At 42.5% G+C, this 23,847-nt stretch overlaps 1 protein-coding gene across 7 annotated transcripts in view; it reads right to left on the bottom strand.

Moving 5' to 3' along the window:
- Nucleotides 1-6,180: 6,180 nt before the first annotated feature.
- The window catches only part of HEPHL1 (hephaestin like 1), a 134,142-nt gene continuing 116,475 nt past the window's right edge, over nt 6,181-23,847 (bottom strand). For 5 of the 7 annotated variants that reach the window (XM_084975727.1, XM_084975726.1, XM_084975724.1 and 2 more), the window contains 6 exons: nt 20,922-21,028; nt 17,017-17,239; nt 15,371-15,510; nt 8,974-9,136; nt 8,284-8,352; nt 6,181-8,185 (listed from right to left, as the gene is read on the bottom strand). In XM_084975727.1, the coding sequence (XP_084831853.1) occupies nt 7,983-8,185; nt 8,284-8,352; nt 8,974-9,136; nt 15,371-15,510; nt 17,017-17,239; nt 20,922-21,028 (905 nt within the window). In that variant the 3' untranslated portion in view covers nt 6,181-7,982. The remainder of the gene's footprint in view (nt 8,186-8,283; nt 8,353-8,973; nt 9,137-15,370; nt 15,511-17,016; nt 17,240-20,921; nt 21,029-23,847) is intronic. The other 2 variants (XM_084975728.1, XM_021062679.2) reach the window with 1 other exon arrangement.

Here is a 23,847-nt window from a genome sequence, read left to right as displayed (position 1 = left end):
TCGCTCGGTGTAAACCCAGCATATGTGGAAGAGGAAGCCCCACATACGCTTCCGGGAGCACTGCGGGACTGGGAGGCGCGGGTCCGTAGTGGAGAGCCCTGCATCTGACTAGGTCTCAGGCCTCTATTGGTGCTGGGTCTGCGCTTCGCCTCCTGCTTTCTGTCGGAGCCTTGGTAGGGCAGCCAGCAGAGGGGTGTCTGCCGGAAGGGAAGCTGGTGTTGGGGGAGAGCTACTTCTGAACCACTTTCAGGTAGTGGATGCTGAGATATGGCAAGAGACGCTGTAATCTGCAACACTGGGAGCACACAGGAACCTTTGAACTTGTCTCCTTGGGGCTGGGCTGCCTTCTCTGCTCTTTGTACATGGGCAGGTCCCTGCATGCAAGCCTCTTCTATGTGCCCTCAACTGCCACCTGTTTATCTCCACCTGCCCTGCCCTCTGAGCGCTCGTCCTATGGCCTACACCGTTCTCCGCTTGGATGACTCACAGGACCAGGACCGCACAATGGTCAGGACCTCAGCTTTCATCTTCCTCTCAACCTGAACTCCAGTCCCCATCTTGCTCAGTGCTCCACCATCCACCCAAAAGCCCAAACCAGGAGCCTGGAGCGCCCTATGTAACTCTTCCATCTCTCCCAGCTGCCATAACCAGTTTCCAGATTCTCTGGCTTCTCTCTCCTAAGTAGAGAAAATCTGGTTTTTCCCCACCAGCACTGCCAATGCTCCAGGTCCCCATCCTCTCTCCTCACCGCATGCAGGCTAGGAGTTGAATCGGAGTTACAGCTGCCGGCCTCCACCACAGCCACAGCAACGCAGGATCTGAGCCGTGTCTGTGACCTACACCACAGCTAACGGCAACGCCAGGTCCTTAACCTACTTGTGCAAGGCCAGGGATGGAACCCGCAACCTCATGGTTCCTAGTCGGATTTGTTTCCGCTGCGCCATGTCGGGGAACTCCCCAGAGGGAGCTTTTAAAACCTCCAGTCTGATCCTGTCACTCCCCTACTTAAAACATACATTGTTCTTAGGATAAAATCCAAATTTCTCAGCGTGGTCACTGCCTGCCTTGCCACCTTCCCTACATCCCTTTCCGTTCTTCAAGTTAACCAGCCCCTTGCCCCCCTCAGACCTTTCCCTGCCCAAAACACCTCTACGAGAGTGTCTTTGCTTGGCCAACTCATATGCCCCCTCCTGACTTCCCCTGGATGTCACTTCCCTAGGGTAGTCTTTCCTGGTAATACTAAACTAGGATAGGTCCTTTTGTTAAGTACTTGTGATACTGGCCATACCAGGTACTAGCTGTAGGCCTTGGGAAACATACACTCCTCCTGTGCCTCCGTTTTCTCATCTGTAAAGGGGTTATACTGCTTGGAATCGAGATAAAGATCAAAAGAGTGAATATATGTAAAAAGAGCCTAGTACAGTGCCTGGAAATTGATGCGTGCTATGTAAATGTCATCTATTACTCTTACCTTCAATCTGTCCTTCTTAATGATAATCACAATTGTAATTCAGCAAGTATGTGTTTGTCCATTTATTTAATGTCTCTCTCCCCCTTTATAGGCTAAGCTTCATGGGGGTGTGTCCAGCGCTTAGCACAATACCTGGCACATGGTAGGTATTTTAATAAATATTTATGAAATGTCCGAAGGAATCTGAAAATGTTGGAAACCTTGAAAATTGTTTAAATGCAGGTGACCCAGCTTATGCTCATTTATCCATACATTCAAGGCGTGTGTTAGAGTGAATGTATACATACATGAGAGTGTATGTGTTATGTTGTCTTAGAGGCCAGTGATGGGCCAGTTCTGGGCTTTCTAGGATTGAGTGAAGGCATGGATGCCTTGTCCCTTCTCTCCTTGTCAAAATCCACATATCCAACAGGCAACAATATCCCCTCTTCCCGATGCCCACCAGGATCCCCCAGTTGTCATGAATCACTCCCTCCCTTAGGCCTTCCTCCTTCCGGTCTAGCATTTAGCTCATTTTGCCTTGTGTGATGGTTGATTGTGTGTCTGCTCTCTCATTAGATAGCAAGTGCCTTTGAGAGGAACTGGACGGAATCCCAGCAGTTTTGTAAATGACCCTCAACCCTGGCAGAGTTTTTCGTTTAGCAGGAAGTGTTTGAATTTACGCTAAAGGCCAGAAAGAGAACATGTTAGGAATGGGAAGTAGAGACATCTGACACTGATATAGGGAAGATGAAGGTGAGGGAGACAGAGGTGAAGGGGTGGGGGCCAGAGAAGGTAGTTGGGAACTTTTTTCAGTGGGCTTTAGGGAGGGGTGTGCTGTAAATAGAATTGTGCTTTGAAAGATTTGTCTCCAGCCCCTGGGTAGGGCTCACTGGAATGCAGAGTGGAGTGGAGAGGCCAGGTAAGAGGCTGTCAAGATTTTGCACGTGAGAAGTGCCCAGAGCCCAAACTGCTACCTTGTCTTTGAGGACAGAAGTGAAAGGCACAGAAGCGAGTAGTGTTTGCCCTTTTTCCTACGGCAAAAATCAGATCCAACAATCCTCCATGTGCCAGGTTTCTTTGGGAGGAAAGGAGAAAACAAGAGCTGGGGTTCGGCTCCTGGATCGGCCACTCACTTGCCGTGTGACCAAGGATAGATTCCTGGAAATCGCTAAGTCTCAGTTTTCTCATTGGCCAAATAGGGGCAAGAGCAGCTGCCTCGTCGGGTTGTTCTGAGGCTTACGTGCGGTCACCTGTGTGCCAGTGCCTGCCCCGTCAAGGGCACTTGGCATTTAATAGCTTTCATTCCAATCTCAGAAGTTTGGGGTGTCACCTAAGAGTGTATGTGACACTGCTTTTTTTAAAAAAATAGACTTTAGTTTTTAGAATAATTGCAGGTTTACAGAAAAATGGAGCAAATTCAGGTTTACAGAGAGGTCCTATATCCCCTGACTTCTGCACCCATTTCCCCCTGTTATTAATGTGTTATATTAGTACAGTACATGTGTTACAATTAGTGAACTAATACTGATGCATTAATACTAAAGTCTCTTTTTCCAGATTTCCTTATTTTTTTTTTTTTTTTATGGCCACACCTGTGGCGTATGGAAGTTCTCCAGCTCCAGGGATCTGCAGCTGCCAGCCTACATCACAGCCACATCAACACCAGCTCCCAGCCACACTGTGACCTACACCACAGCTTGCAGTGACACCAGATCCTTAACCCCCTAAGCAAGGCCCCGAATCAAACCCACATCCTCACGAACAGTATGTCAGGTTCTTAATGTGCTGAGCCACAATGGGAACTCCTAGATTTCCTCAGTTTTATCTACTATCCTTTTGCTATTCTAGGAACCCATTCAGGAAACCACATTATGTTTAGTTGTCATGGCTGCTTAGTTCCTCTTAACTATGAGAGTTTCTTAGACTTTCCTTATTTTTAACAACATTCTTTTTTTTTTTTTTTTTTTTTTTTTTTTTGTCTTTTGTCTTTTGTCTTTTTTTGTTGTTGTTGTTGTTGTTGCTATTTCTTGGGCCGCTCCCGAGGCATATGGAGGTTCCCAGGCTAGGGGTCGAATCGGAGCTGTAGCCACCGGCCTACGCCAGAGCCACAGCAATGCGGGATCCGAGCCGCGTCTGCAACCTACACCACAGCTCACGGCAACGCTGGATCGTTAACCCACTGAGCAAGGGAGGGACCAAACCCGCAACCTCATGGTTCCTAGTCGGATTCGTTAACCACTGCACCATGACAGGAACTCCACAACATTCATTTTATAATTGTGAGATACGTTTAAGGATTAAGTAACACAATCCTCCCTGTCACCCTTGCTTGCCCCCGTGTCATTTGTTAGAAGGAGGTCAAAGCAGTTATGGGCCTCATGGCCCTGGTCCTAGGACTCTGTTTTGTTTGTTTGAGATCTTTGACATTTGAATATGAGAGCTTTTGGGACCAAAATAGTCAAAGTCAAAATAGTCAGGCCCGCGACACTGTATGTTGTGTTTGTATATTCATTCATTCAGTAATATTTGCTGAGCAACTGTTCTGTATCTACACTGCGGTCTGTGCTGGGGACCAGCAGTAAGCAAAACAGGTCCAGGGTCCTCGCTTCCCTGGAGCCTACCTTCCCATCAAAAAGGCAGACAAAAACCAGACTAAGAGGTAAAATGGATATATCCCAAATATCCCCGTGATAAGCACTGCTTATCGCGGAAAAGAATGTAGATTGGAAAGGGGGCGTGGGGGAGGGACCACGTTAGAGCAGTATGTGCAAGGTCCCTGGGGCAAGAAAGAACTGGTAGGGCCCAGGAACTGATCCGAGCTGGAGCAGCGGAGAGTCAGAGATAAATTTGGAGAGGTGGATGCAACGGGCAGCCAGATCAGACCAGGCCTCATAAATGAAGGTAAGGCGTTTGGATATTATTAGAAGTGAAATGGAAAGACAGTAAGGGATAGTCACCGGGGAAGTGATGTCATCAGATTTTTCCCCTGCCGCAGCTGTGGGGACTGTGATCGGAAGGGGCAGGAGTGACCGGGGAGAGGCAGGTTGGGGGGACTGCTTCTGTGAGCTGCTTGAACAGGGTTTGTAGTCTGCAACCCCAGGAGGAGCACATTTTGAGGTTATTCGCAAGGAGGTGGTTTTCAGATCCATGAGGATGGGTGAGAGGACCGATGGAGAGGGGATGGCAATGACCACACACTTGATGGCACACATTTATTCTCTAACAGTTCTGGAAAGCCAAAGTCCAGAATCCGTTTGACCAGAATAAATCAAGTTGCCAGCAGAGCCAAGCTCCCCCTGGAGGCCTTTTCCAGTTTTTGAGCCGCATACCTTGGCATGTGGCCCCTTCCGCCGTCTCCAGAGCCAGCAGCACAGTGACTTTCTTCAGTTGTCACACGCCTTCTTCTGTAGAAGCACCTCCTCCCGCCTGTCTTTTATAACAACACTTGTGATTACATGTGGGGCCAGTCTGGGTGATCCGGTATCAACCACCTATCTCAAGATTTTCAACTTCATCATAGCTGCAAAGTGTGTTTGCTACATCAGGTAAAGGTTTGGGGATTAGCATATGGAATCTTTGGAGAGAGTGTTTGGCCAGCCTGCCCCAGGAGGCAAAATGGAAAAAAGGACCCAGGGTCAAATACTAATACTTAAGTCAGAGGGAAGAGAAAGAACTAGAAAAGAAACTGAGAGGGAATAGCCATTGAGAAACAGGGAAAGCTGACAGGTCATACTTTCGAGTCAAGGAACTAGTGGGTGTCTGTCTAGAAGGAAGGTGCCCAAGTGTTACTGAGAGCTTAAGTGAGATTAAGCTGCAGGAAATGGAATCGTTTTCATTATGACTGTTAGGGTTATTACGATTTTGAGAACAGCAGACTGGGATGTGGGGTTTCGGGGAGCAGGGTCCTCTGGATGGGAAGCCGTTGGAACGGGTGGAGGGATGCGTAGGTGAGGTGATCCAGGCACCAAGTGTGGACAGGACTTTCAGTTCCGTTATCAAGGGAACAGAGGAGCTGGGTTGGAGGAGGATATGGAGTTAAACACAATAGCTCTTTGTTCATTTGCTTTTTTTTTTTTTTTTTTTTTTTTAATGGCCATACCCATGGCATATGGAAGTTCCTGGGCCAGGGATTGAATCCAAACCGCAGCTGCAACTTGCGCCACAGCTGCGGCCACACGGGATCCTTTATCCCGCTGTGCTAGGCTGAGGATCGAACTCGCACCTCCACAGCGACCGGAGCTGCAGTCAGATTCTTAACCACAGATTCTGCACCACAGCAGGAATGCCTGCTTTCTGTTCTGAAAGGTGGGCGTTGATGATAACTTCCTGCAGGAGGGGAAACTGATAACAGAGGGAGTGAAGTTCTTGAGAAAACAAGAAGGAATGAGTGGGAGACTGGCCCTGCTGGGAGCAGGCACACTGCTTCTACTGTAACAGGAAGAAAAGATGTGTATAAATGTAGTTAATTGTCTCAAGAGAGTGAGCCTGAAAATGAAGAAGTATGGTATATTTGAGGAAATAGTGTTTGGGAGAGTCATATTATCCATAGAGATACAGCATTACTTTGTTTCATTGCCTCTAACAAATATAACTAGGATAGTTGCTAACCACCTAAATGGTAATTCTCCTTTAACTAGCCCCCTGCTTCTGGGTAAAAAAAAAAAAATTACAGATCACCAGACCTGGGGTGGAGGGTAGAAAAAAAAACATACATGCAAATAGCCATCTTTATAATATGTGAAAATTTATTAAAAAGGGAAATAGTATAATCAAACTACTTTGTGGTCTCATTTTCATTTAAAAAAAAAAACTAGGAGCAAAGGAAAGAACTTACAACTAAATAATTTGTTGTCTAGGTGAATTATAAATAAGGCATTTATCATAATAATTATTATGAAATTATACAGCCTACATACGTAAGAAAAGATCGTAGAGCTACTATAAAGTCACATTATCGGTAGTTAGCAGGCTGGAATTCAAAATCCCTGGGTACCATGTTTGATATGACGTGCAAGCAAACCATGAATGGAACTACGAGCATCCACATCCTGTTTTATGTAAGACTAAGCATCTATCAAATTACCCACTTCCCCTCACCAAGACGAAGATGAGAAAGTATGAAAGGTCCCTCCACCAGCACATTTACTAGGTCCTACTCATTCACCTGGACAGCCAAATGATCCACTGCCTGGGCAGATGTGCTAATATCATTCATTTGGCAGCAGCATGGGCATCGCAGGGCATTTTGCCCTGAGCTAAGGGCAATCTCTCAGTCTAGTAATAAACAATATTGCTTTTATCAATCCTACACCTAAAGTTTGGGCAGGCACACAGAGAGTATGCATTGTCTCGTGATGGGTTGAGTTGTTCAGTATTTTGCATTTGAGCCTTGAAAACTGTCAAACATATCTCAAAGCTGATTATTGGTTTTAAAAAAATTGCCACTGGGACTTTCTTTTCCTCACCTTTTCTTTTCTCTTCCCACCAAAGGCTATGTCTTTAAGAGACATGGACGCAAGGATTTTGTGAGCCCTTGTCTCCTCCCAACCAGTCAAGTGCGTTGATGAATTCTTGCTGGTGTTTCTCTCATGCTGAGACTGTCTTTTTCATAAAAGATGGAGACTGGGAAAGATCCTTCTTAACTGAATGAAAAATCAGACTCAAGATTCAAGCTTAGACTCGCCTCCTGCAAAGTCTTCCTCCCCCTTAGAAGCTCCCACGAAACTCTCAGGGAGTCTCTGACTCCCAGTGGGAGAACCTAGCCTGCTCTTTCAGATTCCAGCCTTCCACATTCTGAAACACAAATACAAATTCTCTAGTTGATTTTTGAAAACACAAACATCACCACAGAAACATATTGTAAAAATGTATAACATGAAGTGAGTTGTAAACATTCAAGTATCTCTACCAGTTTGCATAAAAGCAGCAGAATTTCTTTAAAATGCATATAACTTTGCCTTTGGTAGCAAATAGGACACAGGCTATTTATATTAGAGAGGAAAAGGCCAGGGAAGCTGGCTAAAGTCCCCCCGAAATTCATTTGGTCAAATTCTATCAGCCGATACTGATTTAGACATTTTCATGAGCTCCTCAGAAAGTGATTTTCCCCTGGAACAACTAAGGGAAGCTGGGTATTGAAAAATCAGTGCCATTCCAGTTAGGCCTCCGAAGCCGTGTAAGTCTTTCCAGGAATTGCCCATCTGCAAACTTCGACGGTTCATTAAGGAAGCACTGTCTAACCTAAGAACTCTGAAAGGTGGAAGACAAGGGTATCTGTCAGAGAGACCTCCCCCTTGGCTGAATTCATTCAGAGGACAGACCGAGTCTGTTTTCTCAGTCATGCCCATTCCTTTTTCCCCCCTATTTTATACCTGAGGATTATTCACAGCCCATTTAAAAATAAATAAATAAAAGCAAATTGCTTTGAATGTGTCCCAGAGGATCAGAGCCTGATCCAGGAAACAGTGTCAGCCTTCCTTCGTTGAACGATGCCCTGGTCCAGTTTCCCTGCTGAGGAAGCCCCGCCGGTTCACAGAGCATCCGTGGGAAGCGCGCAGGACTGGACCTCCTGGTACGCCACCTGCTTTCTCGCCCAGCGCAGGCAGAGCGAGAGAATCACCGTGACCATCAGGAGGAAGAGTCCGATGATGAAAAGGATGACCAAGGCTGCTTTGGCTCCTCTGGGACCCAGATTCTTGCCGAAGAAGTAGAGCTGCTCCTTGCCGGGTTCTTCTGTGCCAAAGAAAAGGGAGGTGGGTGTCAGGCCTCTGCCTTTCCCTGGGGAGTGAACACTGACCATTCACGAGCAGGATTCGGGAGGGTGTCCTTACCGTTGGAGGGCACGGTGGCTGGCTGGGGTGCTCCTCCGGGGGACTTCGTGGAGTAAGGAATCCTGTTGTCTGCAGGGAGAATGCGAGTTGATGGTTTATGACAAGAGAAGCAGATTCTTTTTGTGACATGAGTCGTTTCACACATTGTGTCATTTCACCAACAAAGACTTTATCCTTCAGACTCTGTAAGTCAGTATTCACTGTGCCACTTCACACAAGCACACATGCTGTTATGACCCCATCCGCTTTTCTTTCTTTCTTGCTTTTTTTTTTTTTTGGACTGCACCCTCAGCATATGGAGGTTCCCAGGCTAGGAGTCGAACAGGAGCTACAGCTGCCGGCCTACACCACAGCCACATCAACGCAAGATCTGAGCTGCATCTGCGACCTACACCACAGCTCACGGCAACACCGGCTCCTTCACCCACTGAGCAAACCCAGGGATCGAACCTGTGTCCTCACGGATGCTCATCAGATTTGTTTCTGCTGAACCATGACAGGAACTCCCCTATTCACCTTTCAAACTTCTGCTCACCTGTTAAGATCCACCTCTGGAACCTTGGCACCTATCCCCAAACTGTTAATTACTGCCTCCTAGTGCTGCCACTGAACCCTGTACTCTGCCCTCTATCTCTCAGGGTCTATAGGAAGCCTGGCCTATCACCCAGTTTCCCTGGCAGATAATGGTACCTAGGTTCTGCAGGACTGTGTAGGTTGTTTCCATGCCAGCATGGATGTGGTCAGACACATGACAATGTAACAGCCAGGTCCCTGGGTGATCTGCAAACAGTTCGATGGTTTGGAAGGTCCCGGGAAAGAGGTCGTATACATCTTCTCGGTAAGATTTATCTATCTGCAGAAGGAGGGGAATAATAAAGACAAGAGCAGAAGTCAATAAAATCAAGAAGAGAAACATAATAAAGATAAAGAAACCAAAAGCTGGTTCTCTGAACTGATCCAAAAAAATAAAATTGATAAACCTTGTGGAAGCCAGCCTGTGATGGTCCCCAATGATCCCTGCCTCCTGGTCCTCATAATCTTTGTAGTCCCTTCCTACATTGTCTGAAGTTGGTCCTTGAAATCCATCGCATGCGGCAGAAGTGATGGCATTCTACTTCTAAGAGTCTTAGATACCCCGTCTCACTCTCGCTTCTTGAATCAGTCACTCTGGGGGAAGCCGGTTCCCATGCCAACCGCATGGTGACGGTGGCGGGGGGCGGGGGGGGGGGCAGGGACTGAAGCCCCTGGTCAACAGTCCTAGGAGTGAGCTTGGAAGTAGATCCTCCAGCCCCAGGCAAACCTGATGACTGCAGCTCCAGCTGACATCCTGACTGCAGCCCCTTAGGAGATGCCGCGTCAGAACCCACTAACAAAACTCTTTCCAGCCTAACCCAGAGAGATTATGAGATAATACGAGTGTGTTGTTTTAGGCCACTCCATTTTGGGGTGATGTGTTATACAGCAATAGAGAATGAATACAAACCTCTAGACAAATGGACAGAAAGGAAAAGTTTAAAAAAAAAAAACATAAATTACAAACATTAGAGATGAAAGGGGTGGTATCACCAAGACTTAAATAGACATTAAAAAGAACAATAAAGGAATGTTATGAAAAACTGTCCATGAAGCCTACAACTTAGACAGTATGGACAGGTTGCTTAAGATGAAAACTACCAAAGTTCACGCAAGAAGAAATAAATAACATGAACAGGTTGTCTATTAAAGAAACTGAGGCAATATTAAGACCTTTCAAATAATTAAAATCCAGGTCAATGGTTTCATTGACAAATTCTACCAAAAATTTAGAAAAGAACTAAACCAACCTTCCTTCCTTCCTTTCTTCCTGTCTCTCTTTCTTTTTTCTTTCTTTCTTTCTTTTTTTTTTTTTTTTTTTTTTTTTTTTTTTTTTTTTTTTTTTTTTTTGCTTTTTAGAGCTATGCCTGGGGTATATGGAAGTTCTCAGGCCAGGGGCCAAATCAGAACTACAGCTGCCAACCTTCACCACAGCCATGGCAACGCTGGATCCTTAACCCACTGAGCAAGGATTGAACCCGAATCCTCATGGATATCAGCCAGGTTCATTACCAGTGAGACACAACTAGAACTCTGTCACAGCAATTTTAAAACTGGGATGAAAGAGAGAGAGGGCAAGAAAAGAAAAGAAATAAAAGGTGTACAGATTGAAAATAAAGACATAAAACCATCTCTATTCACAGACCACATGATTGTCCATGTAGGAACCCCCTCCCCAAAAAGTACAAAAAGAAAATCTAGGAGTTCCTGTCGTGGCTTAATGAATCCGACTAGGAACCATGAGGTTGTGGGTTCAATCCCTGGCCTTGCTCAGTAGGTTAAGGATCCGGCATTGCCGTGAGCTGTGGCATACGTCGCAGATGTGAGACTCGGCTCGGATCCCGCGTCACTGTGGCTGGGGTGTAGGCCGGCGGCTACAGCTCCAATTAGACCCCTAGCCTGGGAACCTGCATATGCCATGGGAGTGGCCCTAGAAAAGACAAAAAAAAAAGACAAAAAAAAAAAAAGAAAATCTACAAAAACTACTGCAATTATTTTAGCAAAGTTGCAGGATACATGGTCAATTATACAAAAATCTATTATATTTCTATATACTGGCAATGACAATTAGTGATTGAGTAAAAACAATGCCATTTACACTTTCACCAAAATGCATGACATTCTTGGTAATAGTCTAACAAAATTTATGTAAAATTTATATGATGAAAACCACAAAACACTTATGAAAAAAATCAAAGAAGAGCTAAATAAATAGAGCGATATGCCATGTTCATGTACTGGAAGTCTTGATATTGTCAAGATATCAGTTCTCCCCAAATCAATGCACAGATGTAATGTAATTCCAATCAAAATTCTAGGATGTTTTTAAAGCTGATTCTAAAATTCATATGGCAAAGATCTAGAATAGCTAAAACAATCACCATCTGATTTCAACACAATGTTACATTAAAACAATCAAGATAGTGTGGCATTTAAGAAAGGACAGACATATCGATCAATGTAACAGAATTGGGAGCTCAGAAACAGACTTACATATATGTAATGAATATGATTTTGACAAAGTGGGAGAAAGGACAGTCTCTTCGATGAAAGATGATGGGATAACTGAACATCTATCTATATGCAAAAAATAAACCTTGAATCATATATGAAAATTAACTTAAAATGGACCAGAGGCCTAAATATAAAATCTTCAACTATAAAACTTTTAGAAGAAAATCTTTGTGACCTCACGTTAGCCAAATATTTCCTAGACTTGACACCAAAATCATGATCCATAAAAGAAAAAAAAAAGATAAACTGGACTACATCAAAATTAAGAATTTCTAATCTTTGACAGATAATGTTAAGGAAATGAAAAAATAAGCCACAGACTAGGAGCATGTATTTACAGATCACGCTGATTGAATGGATTTGTATCCAGAGAATATAAAGCCCTCAAACTCAACAATAAGGAAACAAATGACCTGATTAAAAATAGTCATAAAATTCGGACATTTCACCAAAGATTTACAGAGGGCAGATGTTAGCAAGGCATATGAAAAGATATTCAGTATCATTAGCCATTAGGAAATAAAAAACAATTAGAGGAGTTCCCACTGTGGCGCAGTAGGTTAATGATCCAGCTTGTCTCTGTGGCATTGCTGGTTGGATCCCCAGCCAGGCACAGTGGGTTAAGGATCTGGCATTGCTGCAGCTGTGGCATAGGTCACAGATGCAGCTTGGATTCCATCCTTGGCCTGGGAACTTCCATAGGCCATGGGTGAGGCCAAAAAAGGGGAAAAAAAAAAAAAGGATACTAGTATATCCTTAGTAGGATGGCTAAGAAAAAATAAAATAAGAATGGAAGATTCCAAGTGCTGATGTGGACAACTGGTCCTCTCGTGCCTTTCTGTGGAAAACAGTTTGACAGTTATCATAAAGTTAAGCGTGTACTTAACACATGGCCTAGCAGCCCAACCCCTATGTATTTTCTCGAGGGAAATGAAAACTTAGGTTCATGTGAAAGCATGTACACAGATGTTGATAATGACTTGACTTTTAATAATCCCAAACTGGAAACAATCCAAATGTCTCTCAGTGAAGGAGTGGATTAAAAACCTACAATACATCCATGCAATGGAATAGTGCTCAGTGATCACATGGAACAGACTGCTGATACAAGGTGGATGCAATGCAAACACTGATACGAAATGAAACAAGCCAGATTTGAAATGCTATACATAGGAGAGGACTGCAGCCTCAAAGCTGCCTGAAGGATAGTTTGCAACTGCTCTAGTGATCTGTTTCACTTCGCAGAGCAGTGGAAAATCATATTAGCAGCCTGGGAGGATGTGGGCTTGTGTATTATGATGCATAAGAATAGCAATGTCTGGAATAGGAAGTTCTTTATTTGAGGGAAAAGGGCAGTGATGGTTGCGCTGGGATAATACTTGAGAGAAAATTTTAAGGTGGTCAGAGAGGCATTGGGATGCCTGGAAAATCATGAGTTTGCTTTCTTTTGAAGTCCTGTGGGGGGTGTCATGGAGCTTTGAGAGCCTGCTGCTTATGTGGTACTGCTTTTGGCTGTAGCACGTTGTGAGGTTAAAACTTCCTTTTCTCCCCTCTTGTCTGCATTCCTTTCTCAGAGCATAGACCCTGTTTTCTTTACAAAAGAGAAAGTGGGTGACAAAAGACTAAAATATGAAATGGTGGACAAGGGGTCAAATTGGTAGATATATTGAGATCTGACATTCTTCTGGGAGCCTATTTTTCATAATGAAATCTTAGTTGGATATTTGCATTTTAGAAAATTTGTTTAGCAACAGTGACTGAACTGAAAGTGATGTCTAACTGGTAATTGGCTACGCATCCCAGGAGAGCCAATAAGTGAGGTGCATTTTGGCCTTTGGAGATTCAGGACCTGAATTCTCCGCAAAGAAAATCACAATAAAATCACAAGGGACAGGTTTTGGCTTCACAGACAGAGAAGGTAAGCAAAAGAGACAGGCTATCAAAGAGCACCTTTCACTGGCAGCAAGCCAAGGAGGGACAAGCATGGGTCCTTTATCATCTGACCTCTTTCAGGGATAAAGATCTGGTAATGCAGGGAGAAAAGGGGAATCTAAGTGGTATAATATCTATTAATAAATTGATTCCATTACTAATAACTCTCCTACAAAGACAGTTTGGACCAGGTAGCATCTCTGATGAATTCTTCCATACATTTGAGGAAAAAAAAAAAATACTAATCATTTAAAAAGTCTTTCAGATAATAGAAAAAGAGAGAAAATTTTCTAATGCATTTTATGAGGCTACAATCTTGCTAACAAAACCTGAATAGGATGTTATAAAAATTGATTTCTTTTGTTCAGCTTTATTGATGAATAATGGACAAATAAAACTGTAAGATAAAAAAAAATGCTACACAGGCTGTATGATGCCATTTATAGGACATTTCAGAAAAGGCAAAATCATAGAGACAAAAAACAGATCAGTGGTTGCCAGGGGTCAAACATGAGGACTTGGCTGACTCTAGAGGGTGCGACAGGGACCTTTTAGGGGGTGATGGGGGTGTTCTACATTTTGGTTATAGAATAGATAACCCCACTGTATGGTTACTCCACTGTATGTGCTTCTCAAAACACAACTGTATGCTCAATGGGGCGAATTTTACTCAATATAAATTATACCTTAGTTTAAAATCTTTATGTATGTATACAAAATAAATGTTATATGTTGAAAATAATTTTTATGGTTTTATAAATGTTATTACATTTTCTATATTTTTAATAAGAAATTTTAATGTGGGTTGAAAAAGCAAAAGCAATATAGCCATTTAATATGTGGAACTAGGGGAGTTCTCATCATGGCTCAGTGGTTAACGAATCCGACTAGGAGCCATGAGGTTGTAGGTTCGATCCCTGGCCTTGCTCAGTGGGTTTAGGATCTGGCGTTGCCATGAGCTGTGGTGTAGGTCGCAGACGTGGCTCAGATCCTGAGTAGGCGGGTGGCTACAGCTCTGATTAGAGCCTTGGCCTGGGAACCTCCATATGCCGCAGGTGTAGCCCTAGAAAAGACAAAAAATAAAAAAAAAAATAATAATAATAAATAAATAATATGTGAAACTATAATCATTAGAAGTTAATACTTGGTATCTTAAACTATGTTGATAAATATACAGAGGCGAGAGGATACTAGCTGTTTTTTAAAGTTACTGTTTATTCCTATATAACTGGAAAAGGAGCAGGGCCGCTTTCCCCCACAGATTAGTTGTGTTTCTTCTTTTCTATTCTACTTCCTCGTAGACAGCACAACACTTGAAATGTCAGACTGTTTGGACCTTACCCCTGGGGTTCTGATTCATCAGGTCCAGGGGCAGGTCCTGGCAGTCTGTTTCTTAAAGGGCTTCCCAGGTTATTCGGCACAGCCAGCCCCACCCATAAGGTACAGCTTGATGCTTGAAAGGTAGAAGCCCACACAGGTCCAGGCCAGCCCACCAGGACAAAAGTCAAGGTAAAGTTTGGAGCCTCAGCTGAGGCTTGAACTATCTCCTTTACTAGAGAGGATAAAGAGGGCTATTCTATTGGCTAATCACATAGAAAAGAAAGGGGATAAGGAAAGGGAACTAAAAAAGAGAAAGGATTGCTGTACAGTAGAAAACTGACAGGACACTGTAAACCAACTACAATGGAAAAAAATCAAAATCATTAAAAAAAAAGAAGAAGAAAAAAGAAAAGAAAGAAGAATAAGAAAAGGGAGAAGCTCCTATGGGTGCTTTCATATATGATATTCCTAGCATAATCCAGAGTGGTCAGAAGCATCGCCATATCAATGATGATAAAACTCTCACCTGAAGCTCAGAGAGGTTTTTTTTTTTTAGAAGCCCAATAAACTACATGTACATATTCAGACATTTTACCAAGGGAACAACATAAGCACATTATTCTCTTCCATTCTCTAATATTCACCACCACCTCGCACCTTATTGCCAAATAATTCTCATTTCACGGTGGAAATATATTGCATCTATTAGTTCAAAAAGTCTTCCCCAAAGCACTTTTCTTACACGTACCTTAAAGAGAAAGCTCTCAGCATGGTAATGGACGGTATGTATGTCCACTTCACTTCCTATTCCTAACAAATACCAGTTTGTCATGGAATCTTCATTCATGATGAGACCATGAAGATTCCCAAAAATCTTGCCATTAATAGCTAAGAAGGTGAAAAGAAAATAGCCTGTGATTAGCGATGATAACTTCATCTGGTTTTAGAAATGATTCAAGGAGATCTTTGGGTCACCAATACTTTCATCTGCTTGAGAAACAAAGAATAATCTCACTCACACTTAGCCAGGTTCCCACCATCCTAGACCCAAAATTCAGATTACTAAGAAGTTCTTATAAAAGAGAGCCAGAGGAGTTCCCGTCGTGGCTCAGTGGTTAACGAATCTGACTAGGAACCAAGAGGTTGCAGGTTCGATCCCTGGACTTAGCTCAGTGGGTTAAGGATCTGGCATTGCTGTGGCTCTGGTGTAGGCCAGCAGCTGCAGCTCTGATTCAACCCCTAGCCTGGGAACCTCCATATGCCATGGGGAGCGGCCCTAGAAAAGGCAAAAAGCCAAAAAAAATTTTAAATAAAATTTAAAAATTAAAAAAATTAAAAATAAATAACAAATAATAACAAAATAAAAATAAATAAATAAATAAATAAGAGAGCCAGAAAAGAGAAATAGTAGTTTGTTTTCAGAAGCTCTCTCTTGGGTAAGAGTACATGTTGGTTGTCTACTTGGCATATTCTCTTGATGGGATGGACTACAGCCTCATGTGTGAGGTCATCAGATCTATACCATCCCACAGTTGAGTGGACAAAAGCCCAGAGAATCGAGTTTATGTAAATCAAAGTTGAAGCAATTAAAACATATGTCCTTAATATTTCATTTTCTGAGAACTAGTTTGAGCAAGTTCCTAAATCTGGCGCAATCCCCAAAAGAAGGAAAGCTTCACATGGGCTGAGCCGAGGATCTGACAGTCACCCAAGCAAGCTCAAGCTGGGTCGATGTGGTGGGGGACGTTCACTCCTCTGCTTTCTACTAACTTTTTATTCTGTGCATCATGACACGACCAAACGACTCACATTCATTAAAAAGAGAGAGCATGCTAAGAAACTTTTAGGAAGGGGAGGCAAAATTGTAGGAGAAAGAGGAGCTGCCTCAGAGTCAGGCGACTCTGTTCGAATCAGTGTTAGCAATCATCTAGCAGTTACTTTGGTCAAAGCCTAACTTTTTTTTTTTTGGTGAGAGAGTGCAGATATGTCAATTGAAACACATTCCTTCCACCTTTAAAAAAATGCCTTAAATTTCAAAAAATTACATAGACACATTAAGACAGAACTTTGGTGATGGCGTCTCATGTTCCAGAGACAATGAAACCAGGCTTTTATATTTGATCAACTAGCAGTTATCCTGTGTTCTTATAGAAATATTGCACTAAAGGATGGTTCATTTCCTGGGAATTACTTCACAGCCTGATAGTTTAGGGATCCCAGCATTCAGAGATAGAGCTTCCTAAATAGTTGGTCCACGGCCTCCACTGGACCTTGGTGCAAGCCAACCAATGGTGCCCCTGGGAAGGGGAAGGACTCAGAGAAGGAGACTGGGACCTCCCACGGATCCTATGAGCTTATCTCAACAAGGGTCTTCTTCTGAAACCTCTGATATACCATGCATTTTGTTGCTCTCCTCAAAATCATCAGAGGGCTTAAAATCTCGTGGATCTTTATTAAGGTACTTCTTAATATTTTCATCCAGATACCAGGATTCATTCTCATTAAATACCAAAAACAAGAGAGCAAATTCATAATCAACATCGCTTCTTCTTCCCTTCTCATTCAACACGCCTTCTCTGCATGTAATCAGAGGACCCATCAAACCACTATATGTATCCTGAAAGACAAAGAAACTGAATATTAGAAGAGCCTTTAAATAAATTAATAACACAGATTAAGTGCTTGGAAGAAAATCATTGCAAGAAAGACTGAAAGACCATTGACTAGGAAGGAAGAACTCGGAAGCTCTGAAGAATCAGGGGGATCCTTGGGAAAAATTTTGGCATATTTCTAAAAATTTGCTAAGAGTGAGCTTTTTGAAGGCTGAGGTTTTGTCTCTCATTCAATGCTGAGTCTCTAGTGCAGAGCCCAGGGTCTATGATATAGAAGGTGTTTGATAAATATTTGTTAAATAAATGAATACTTGTTTCTATTTTCCTGTATGCTTTTAAGTGAGACTGTATTTTTTAATTGAGATAAAGTTGATTTACAATGTTGCATTAGCTTCAAATGTACCACAAAGTGGCTCAGTTTTATACATTTATATTATATTTTATTATATTCATATATATACACACACTCCTTTTTTTTTTTTTTTTTTGGCAGCACCCATGGCATGTGGAAGTTCTCAGGCCAGAGACTGAACCCATGCCAGAGCAGTGACCTAAACCACTGCAGCAGGTCCTTGACTCGCTGCACCACAAAAGAACTCCTTTTTAAAATTATGTTTCATGATAGCTTATTACTATAAGATAAGATATTAAATATAGTTCCCTGGGCTATACAGTAGGTCCCTGTTGTTTATCTATTTTATATGTAGTAGTGTACATCTATTCATCTCAAACTCCTAAATTATACCTCCTACCCTGCTTTCTCTTTTGGTAGCTGTACATTTTTTTCTATGTCTATGACCCTATTTCTGTCTTGTAAGTAAATTCATTTGTATCATTTTTTTGATTCCACATATAAGTGATATAATACGATATTTGTTTTTGTCTGACTTGCTTCACTTAGTATGATCATCTCTAGGTTCATCCATGTTCTGCAAGTGGCATTATTTCACTCTTTTTAAGGCTGAGTAGTATTCCACTGTATATATACATGCACCACATCTTCTCTATTCATTCATCTGTCAATAGACACTTATGTTGCTACCACGTCTTGGCTATTGTGAATAGTGCTGCTGTGAATATTGGGGTGCATGTGTATCTTCAGCTAATTATAGTTTTCTCTGGATATATGCCCAGGAGTGAGATTGCTGGATCATACAATAGTCCCATTTTTAGTTTTTTAAGGAACCTCTTTAAAAACTTTGCGTAACGGCTGCACCAATTTACATTCCCACCAACAGTGCTGGAGTGTTCCTTTTTCTCCACATCCTCTCCAGCATTTGTTATTTGTAGATGTTTTGATGATCGCCATTCTGGCCTGGGTGAAACTGTCTTTATAGCTATTTACAGATGCTTATATTCCACTTTCTAAAGGTAAAAGTGAGCCAGGTGAGTAGTTATTCATGTGAGACCAGGCATGACTTCTATGTTGAGTTGTTCAGCCCTGAGCTTTCTTTCAAAGGAAAACTCCCACATTTTTAACTGCCTATTTAGATACTCCATTTGGATGTGCTTCCTGCAACAATTCAATCTGCTAAGCATTTCTTTCTTCCTTTTTTTTTTTTTTTTTGTCTTTTTAGGGCTGCACCTGTGGCATATGGAGGTCCCCAAGCTAGGGGTCTAATTGCTGCTGTAGCCGCCAGCCTACACCACAGCCACTGCAAGGCGGGATTTGAGCCGTGTCTGTGACCTACACCACAGCTCATGGCAACACCGGGTCTTTAACCCATTGAGCGAGGTCAGGGATCGAACCTGCAGCCTCATAGTGACTAGTCAGGTTTGTTAACCACTGAGCAACGATGGGAACGCCCCAATTTGCTAAGTGTTTCTAAAGTAAATTTAGTATTTCTCTCAAATCACTTCCTTCTGCTGAATTCTCTATTTGTGTTAACAGCACCACAACATTCCCTGTCATTTAGATCAGACATCTGGATTTCAGCGCTTAATTCCTCCTTCGTCTTTACTTCGTTCCATCTCTTTTGCTGTCCAATCTTACATTTCTTTTCCTGTCTCGATGCCTCTCCGTTCTGTGACATTCTATCTGCCACCTTCCTAGCAGAGGATCTTAATACCTCACCCTGGACCAGAAATTGGCTCCTCTCTGTTCTCTGCTCACACCTGCATCCCATCCTGTTGACAGCTATCAGGCGAAGGTTATCACTCCCATATCTGGGAGTCTTCAGTGACTTTCCAGTGATAGTCCCACTGAATCAAACACAAATCCTCGATGGGCCCCGAAGCCCCTCCTGTGCCCAATAGACTTTGCTAGCTTCTGTTCTGTCGCTGCTTTCCTTTTGTACCCTAGACGATAGCCACCTGGGACTCTCCACATTTCCCAGACACACCTTCTACTTCCCTATTTTCAGCTCTGCTCGTGACATTCTCTCTTCCTAGACTCTCTTCCCTATGCCTCCTCTATAACCCTGCACTCCTCCAAAGCTCGCCGGATTCAGAGTTGTAATATCATTATGGGTGTGCCCATGTATTATTGTCCCCAAAGATGATACGTTCCTTCAAGACAAGAATATTTGCAGATGAACCTTGGTGAGGTTCATCTGAACATTACAAAGCCTCCATAAATATTTGTTGGGATACCCAAAGGAATCAATAAATAAATCTGGGTTTCCCATAATTCTAATATGTAAGTTTGTTTTTTCAAGTGTCTGGTGTATTTCTCCTGAACTCTTGCACTGTCCAATACAACTCAAGGACATGTATGCAGTCATCTAACATTTAAAAGAAAGGCTAAAATAATCCTTGACATTTTTTATAATGGGCAATGTTTACATTTTATATCAGATATGACCTTAGTTTGGACCTCGATTTATGACATAACATTCAAGACCAGTTGTTTTATACACACAGATCTGACTCAACTTCAATACTGAGTCTTTGCCTTTAATGTCTAAGTAAAGTTGGCCTCTTTATCATTCAAATGGTTTGTAGTTTCAGTTACTAAGTTTGGAGTGTTTTCTTTCCTGAGCCCTGCTGATAGTGGTTGGTAATGCCTTTACAAGTGATAGGTTTCACACATCAAAAACCATGGTATAAATTAAATTTTAAAATATATTTATCTTTATTTCTATTTACATATCCCCTCATATATCAAACCAGCTCATAAGTTCTAAATTTGGTAGTTGAAACACTGACATTCCCCCCACCTCATATTTTAGAACGAGGGTCAGCAAATCTGTTTTTGTAAAGCAACACATGCAAATATTTTTCACTGTTGCCCATACCATTTCCAGCACAACTACTCGGCTCCACTGTAGACAATGCAAACAAATGGGGGTTATCAGAATTTGAGATCCCTGCTCTAAACCAATTCACTCCTCCACATATACCCACTAGAGCTAAGATAATTTGAAGTCAATTTAAAGTCATGTTACTCTGGGAGTTCCCATCGTGGCTCAGCGGTTAACGAAGCTGACTAGTATCCATGAGGATGAGGGTTTGATCCCTAGGCCCCTCTCAGTGGGTTAAGGATCTGGTGTTGCCATGAGCTGTGGTGTAGGTGGCAGATGAGGCTCAGATTCATGTCGCTGTGGCTGTGGCTTAGGCCAGCATCTATGGCTCCAACTGGACCCCTAGCCTGGGAACCTCCATATGCCTTGGGTGCGGCCCTAAAAAGACAAAAAAATAAATAAAGTCATATTACTCTGAGCATTTTGATGGTTCCCTCCACCTTACCTTCACAAAGTTTACTGTCGAATAATAAACCCACGGAATACAATTGGGGTCAGATGGCCCTGGGCCAGACCTTTTAGGGACGGTCCATCTATAGGTTTTTATTTCTCCTGAAATAAATGAGAAGAAATAGAAAAAAAAATTACTTATGTTATCTCTTTCCAGATGATCTACCAGATTCTTTATATATTTTGGTTAAAGTTTACGGCTGCTGAAAATTATCCATTCCTTAGAAATGTTCCCATTCAACTGACAGCCCGCTTTTTTGCAAGTTCAAAATGGCAGATTTTTCATTTCAGACTCTAGCGTTCCATCCTAGTTGGCCTATTATTAATTAATGTTTATTCAAGCAATGAAGACTTATTTTTTATACCTCAATAGTTTTTCTCCTCAAATTTTGTATCTCCTTCCCAAGAACTATTCTTAGCACATGTGAGTTGCCATGGAACTCAGCCTTGGCTTTTCGTGGAATCATCAGTGAACTCTCACTGCTCAAGACTTATCCCAAACCAATGAAATTAGAGCATCTTGGGTCCGGGACTAGACCACCAGTACGCTTTCTAAAGTGTCTCGGGTGATTTTAATGTGCAGGTGGGTGAGATCTAGTTAGAATCAGAGAGAATCAGAGAGACCTCATTTCAAATCTCAACCCGAATGATTTGTTTTCGCCCAAACTTGATGAGCTACTTAACCTCACTGACTTTCAGTTTCCTTATTTGTAAAGTGGGTTAGTCATTTCAGTTTTAAAATTGTTGCAAGGATTAAAGGAAAGAAAATACCTACAATAGTGCCTCACATTGAAGGCAGCCAGTAACTGTGAATGTATCTCTATACTAATAACAAATGCATACCCTCCGTCTTGCCAGGCTCTGTATCTGTACATCCCCTGTGGCTGACCCAGAGTCTTGGAGAGGAGTCATAAATATGCTCATGAATTAGCAAGATAATCACATTGTAAAAGTCTCATTAAATGGTTATCTCCTAGTTCCTGCCATGGCTCAGTGGGTTAAGGATCTAACTGCAGCAACGCCCCTAGCTGCGGAAGCACAGGTTCAAACCCTGGCCTGTTGCAGTGGCTTAAATGATCCGGTGTTGCTGCACCTGCAGCGTAGATTCAGTCCATGGACTGGGCATGTCCATATGCTGTGGGTGTGGCCATAAGAAAAAATTATCTTCTCTTGAACTATCTGTGTCCCATCCCCACCCCAGCAGGACAAACAACCTATAGCTGAAAGTGAGCCACAAAGCAAAACAAAACTAATGCTCACATGGACCTTCGCTCCATGTTTGCTCATATACTGGTTGGTTAGTGATTGAACTTTGGGTCTGGGTTCCATGATTTCATTATAGCCTTCAGGCTTGGTAATCACAAGACAACTTTCTTCTTTAGTTTTCTAAATACAAGTGACTACAGGGGTGATGTTACTAAAGTTGGAACAATCCATTGTTGTTCCAGCTGCGAGTACAGCTCTCAACAGAAGAGGATGCTCAGTAGATGCTGGTTAAGTGATTTAATAAAAAGAAGAAGGAGGAGGAAGGAGGGGGAGGGGGAGGGGGAGGGAAGAGGGAGGGGAGGAGAAGAAGAACTTTGATAGGGCCGCTTACTTTTCTTAAAATGCTAGTTTGCTCTCCTCATCTTGTGTGCGCCCAGATTAAACCTTCTTCTCCAATTTGCCCGGATTTCCTGCCCAAAGTTACCTTCTTGTTCCTATCTCCAATTTCTGGGTTCTCCCAAAACTTTCAGCCTTATTGGAGACCCTTGGGGGGATTCTCTCCCTCTGAGTTCCAGTTTTAAAAAGAACATCCTTTGCCACGTTCTACGCATTCTTCTCCCCACCTCTGAATCCCTCACACCTAGGACTTTCAGAAGGCCAGTGGCAGAGAAGCTGTGTCCCCTACTGCTCCTCACCCCCAGGGCAGAGCAGCCTGGGGGATGGGGGTCACCCCAGCTAGCTCACAACCCTCCCAGAGCTTATGCCTGACTGGCACCTTTCTTCCTCCTTTTGGAAGTGGCTTTCAACCATCAAAAATAAGTCACATACTACTCAGCCATAAAAAAGAACACAATAATGCCATTTGCAGCAACATGGATGGAACTAGAGATTCTCATACTAGGTGAAGTCAGTCAGAAAGACAAAGACAAATATCATTTGATATCACTTATATCTGGAATCTAATATATGGCACATATAAACCCTTCCACAGAAAAGAAACTCATGGACTTGGAGAACAGACTTGTGGTTGCCAAGGGGGAGGGGGACCGAGTGGGATGGACTGGGAATCTGGGGTTCACAGATGCAAACTATTGCCTTTGGAATGGATAAGCAATGAGATCCTGCTGTGTAGCACTAGGAACTAGATCCAGTCACTTACGATGGAGCATGATGGAGGATAATGTGAGAAAAAGAATGTACATATGTATGTGTAACTGGGTCACTTTGCTGTACAGTAGAAAACTGACAGAATACTATAAACCAACTATAATGGAAAAAATAAAAATCTCATTAATAAATAAATAAACATTAAAAAAATAAGTAACATTATTTAATGGCTTTTTGGACCCATTTTAAATCATTTCTCTTTCATCGAGTCACAACACATTCATGACAGAAAAATCTAGAAAGTTCAAAAAAATGTGAAGAAACAGAAAAGATGATCATTCTGTGGCTTAAAATACCAGCACAAGGTTGAAACCATTACTGACATTTTCATTTATTTTCCCTCTGGTCTTTCTTCTACACTGGTATTTTGCTTAACGAGTCTTGCCCACGTCATTAAAACTTTCTTAAATGTCACTGATGGCTGCATAATGGCCCATGATAAGGTTATTCCAAAACTTACTTAACTATTTCTCTACAGATAGACATTGAAATGTTTATGAGAAGTTCCTCAAAGCAGCTTCTGATCCTGGGAGTAGGGAGTGGAAGAA

This window comes from Sus scrofa, chromosome 9, assembly GCF_054392235.1.
Source record: "Sus scrofa isolate SSC_HxYL_T2T_F1_AM1 chromosome 9, Sscrofa_HxYL_maternal_Yorkshire_Landrace_v2.0, whole genome shotgun sequence".
NCBI lineage: Eukaryota > Metazoa > Chordata > Mammalia > Artiodactyla > Suidae > Sus > Sus scrofa.
This window is presented reverse-complemented; position numbering and strand designations above follow the sequence as displayed.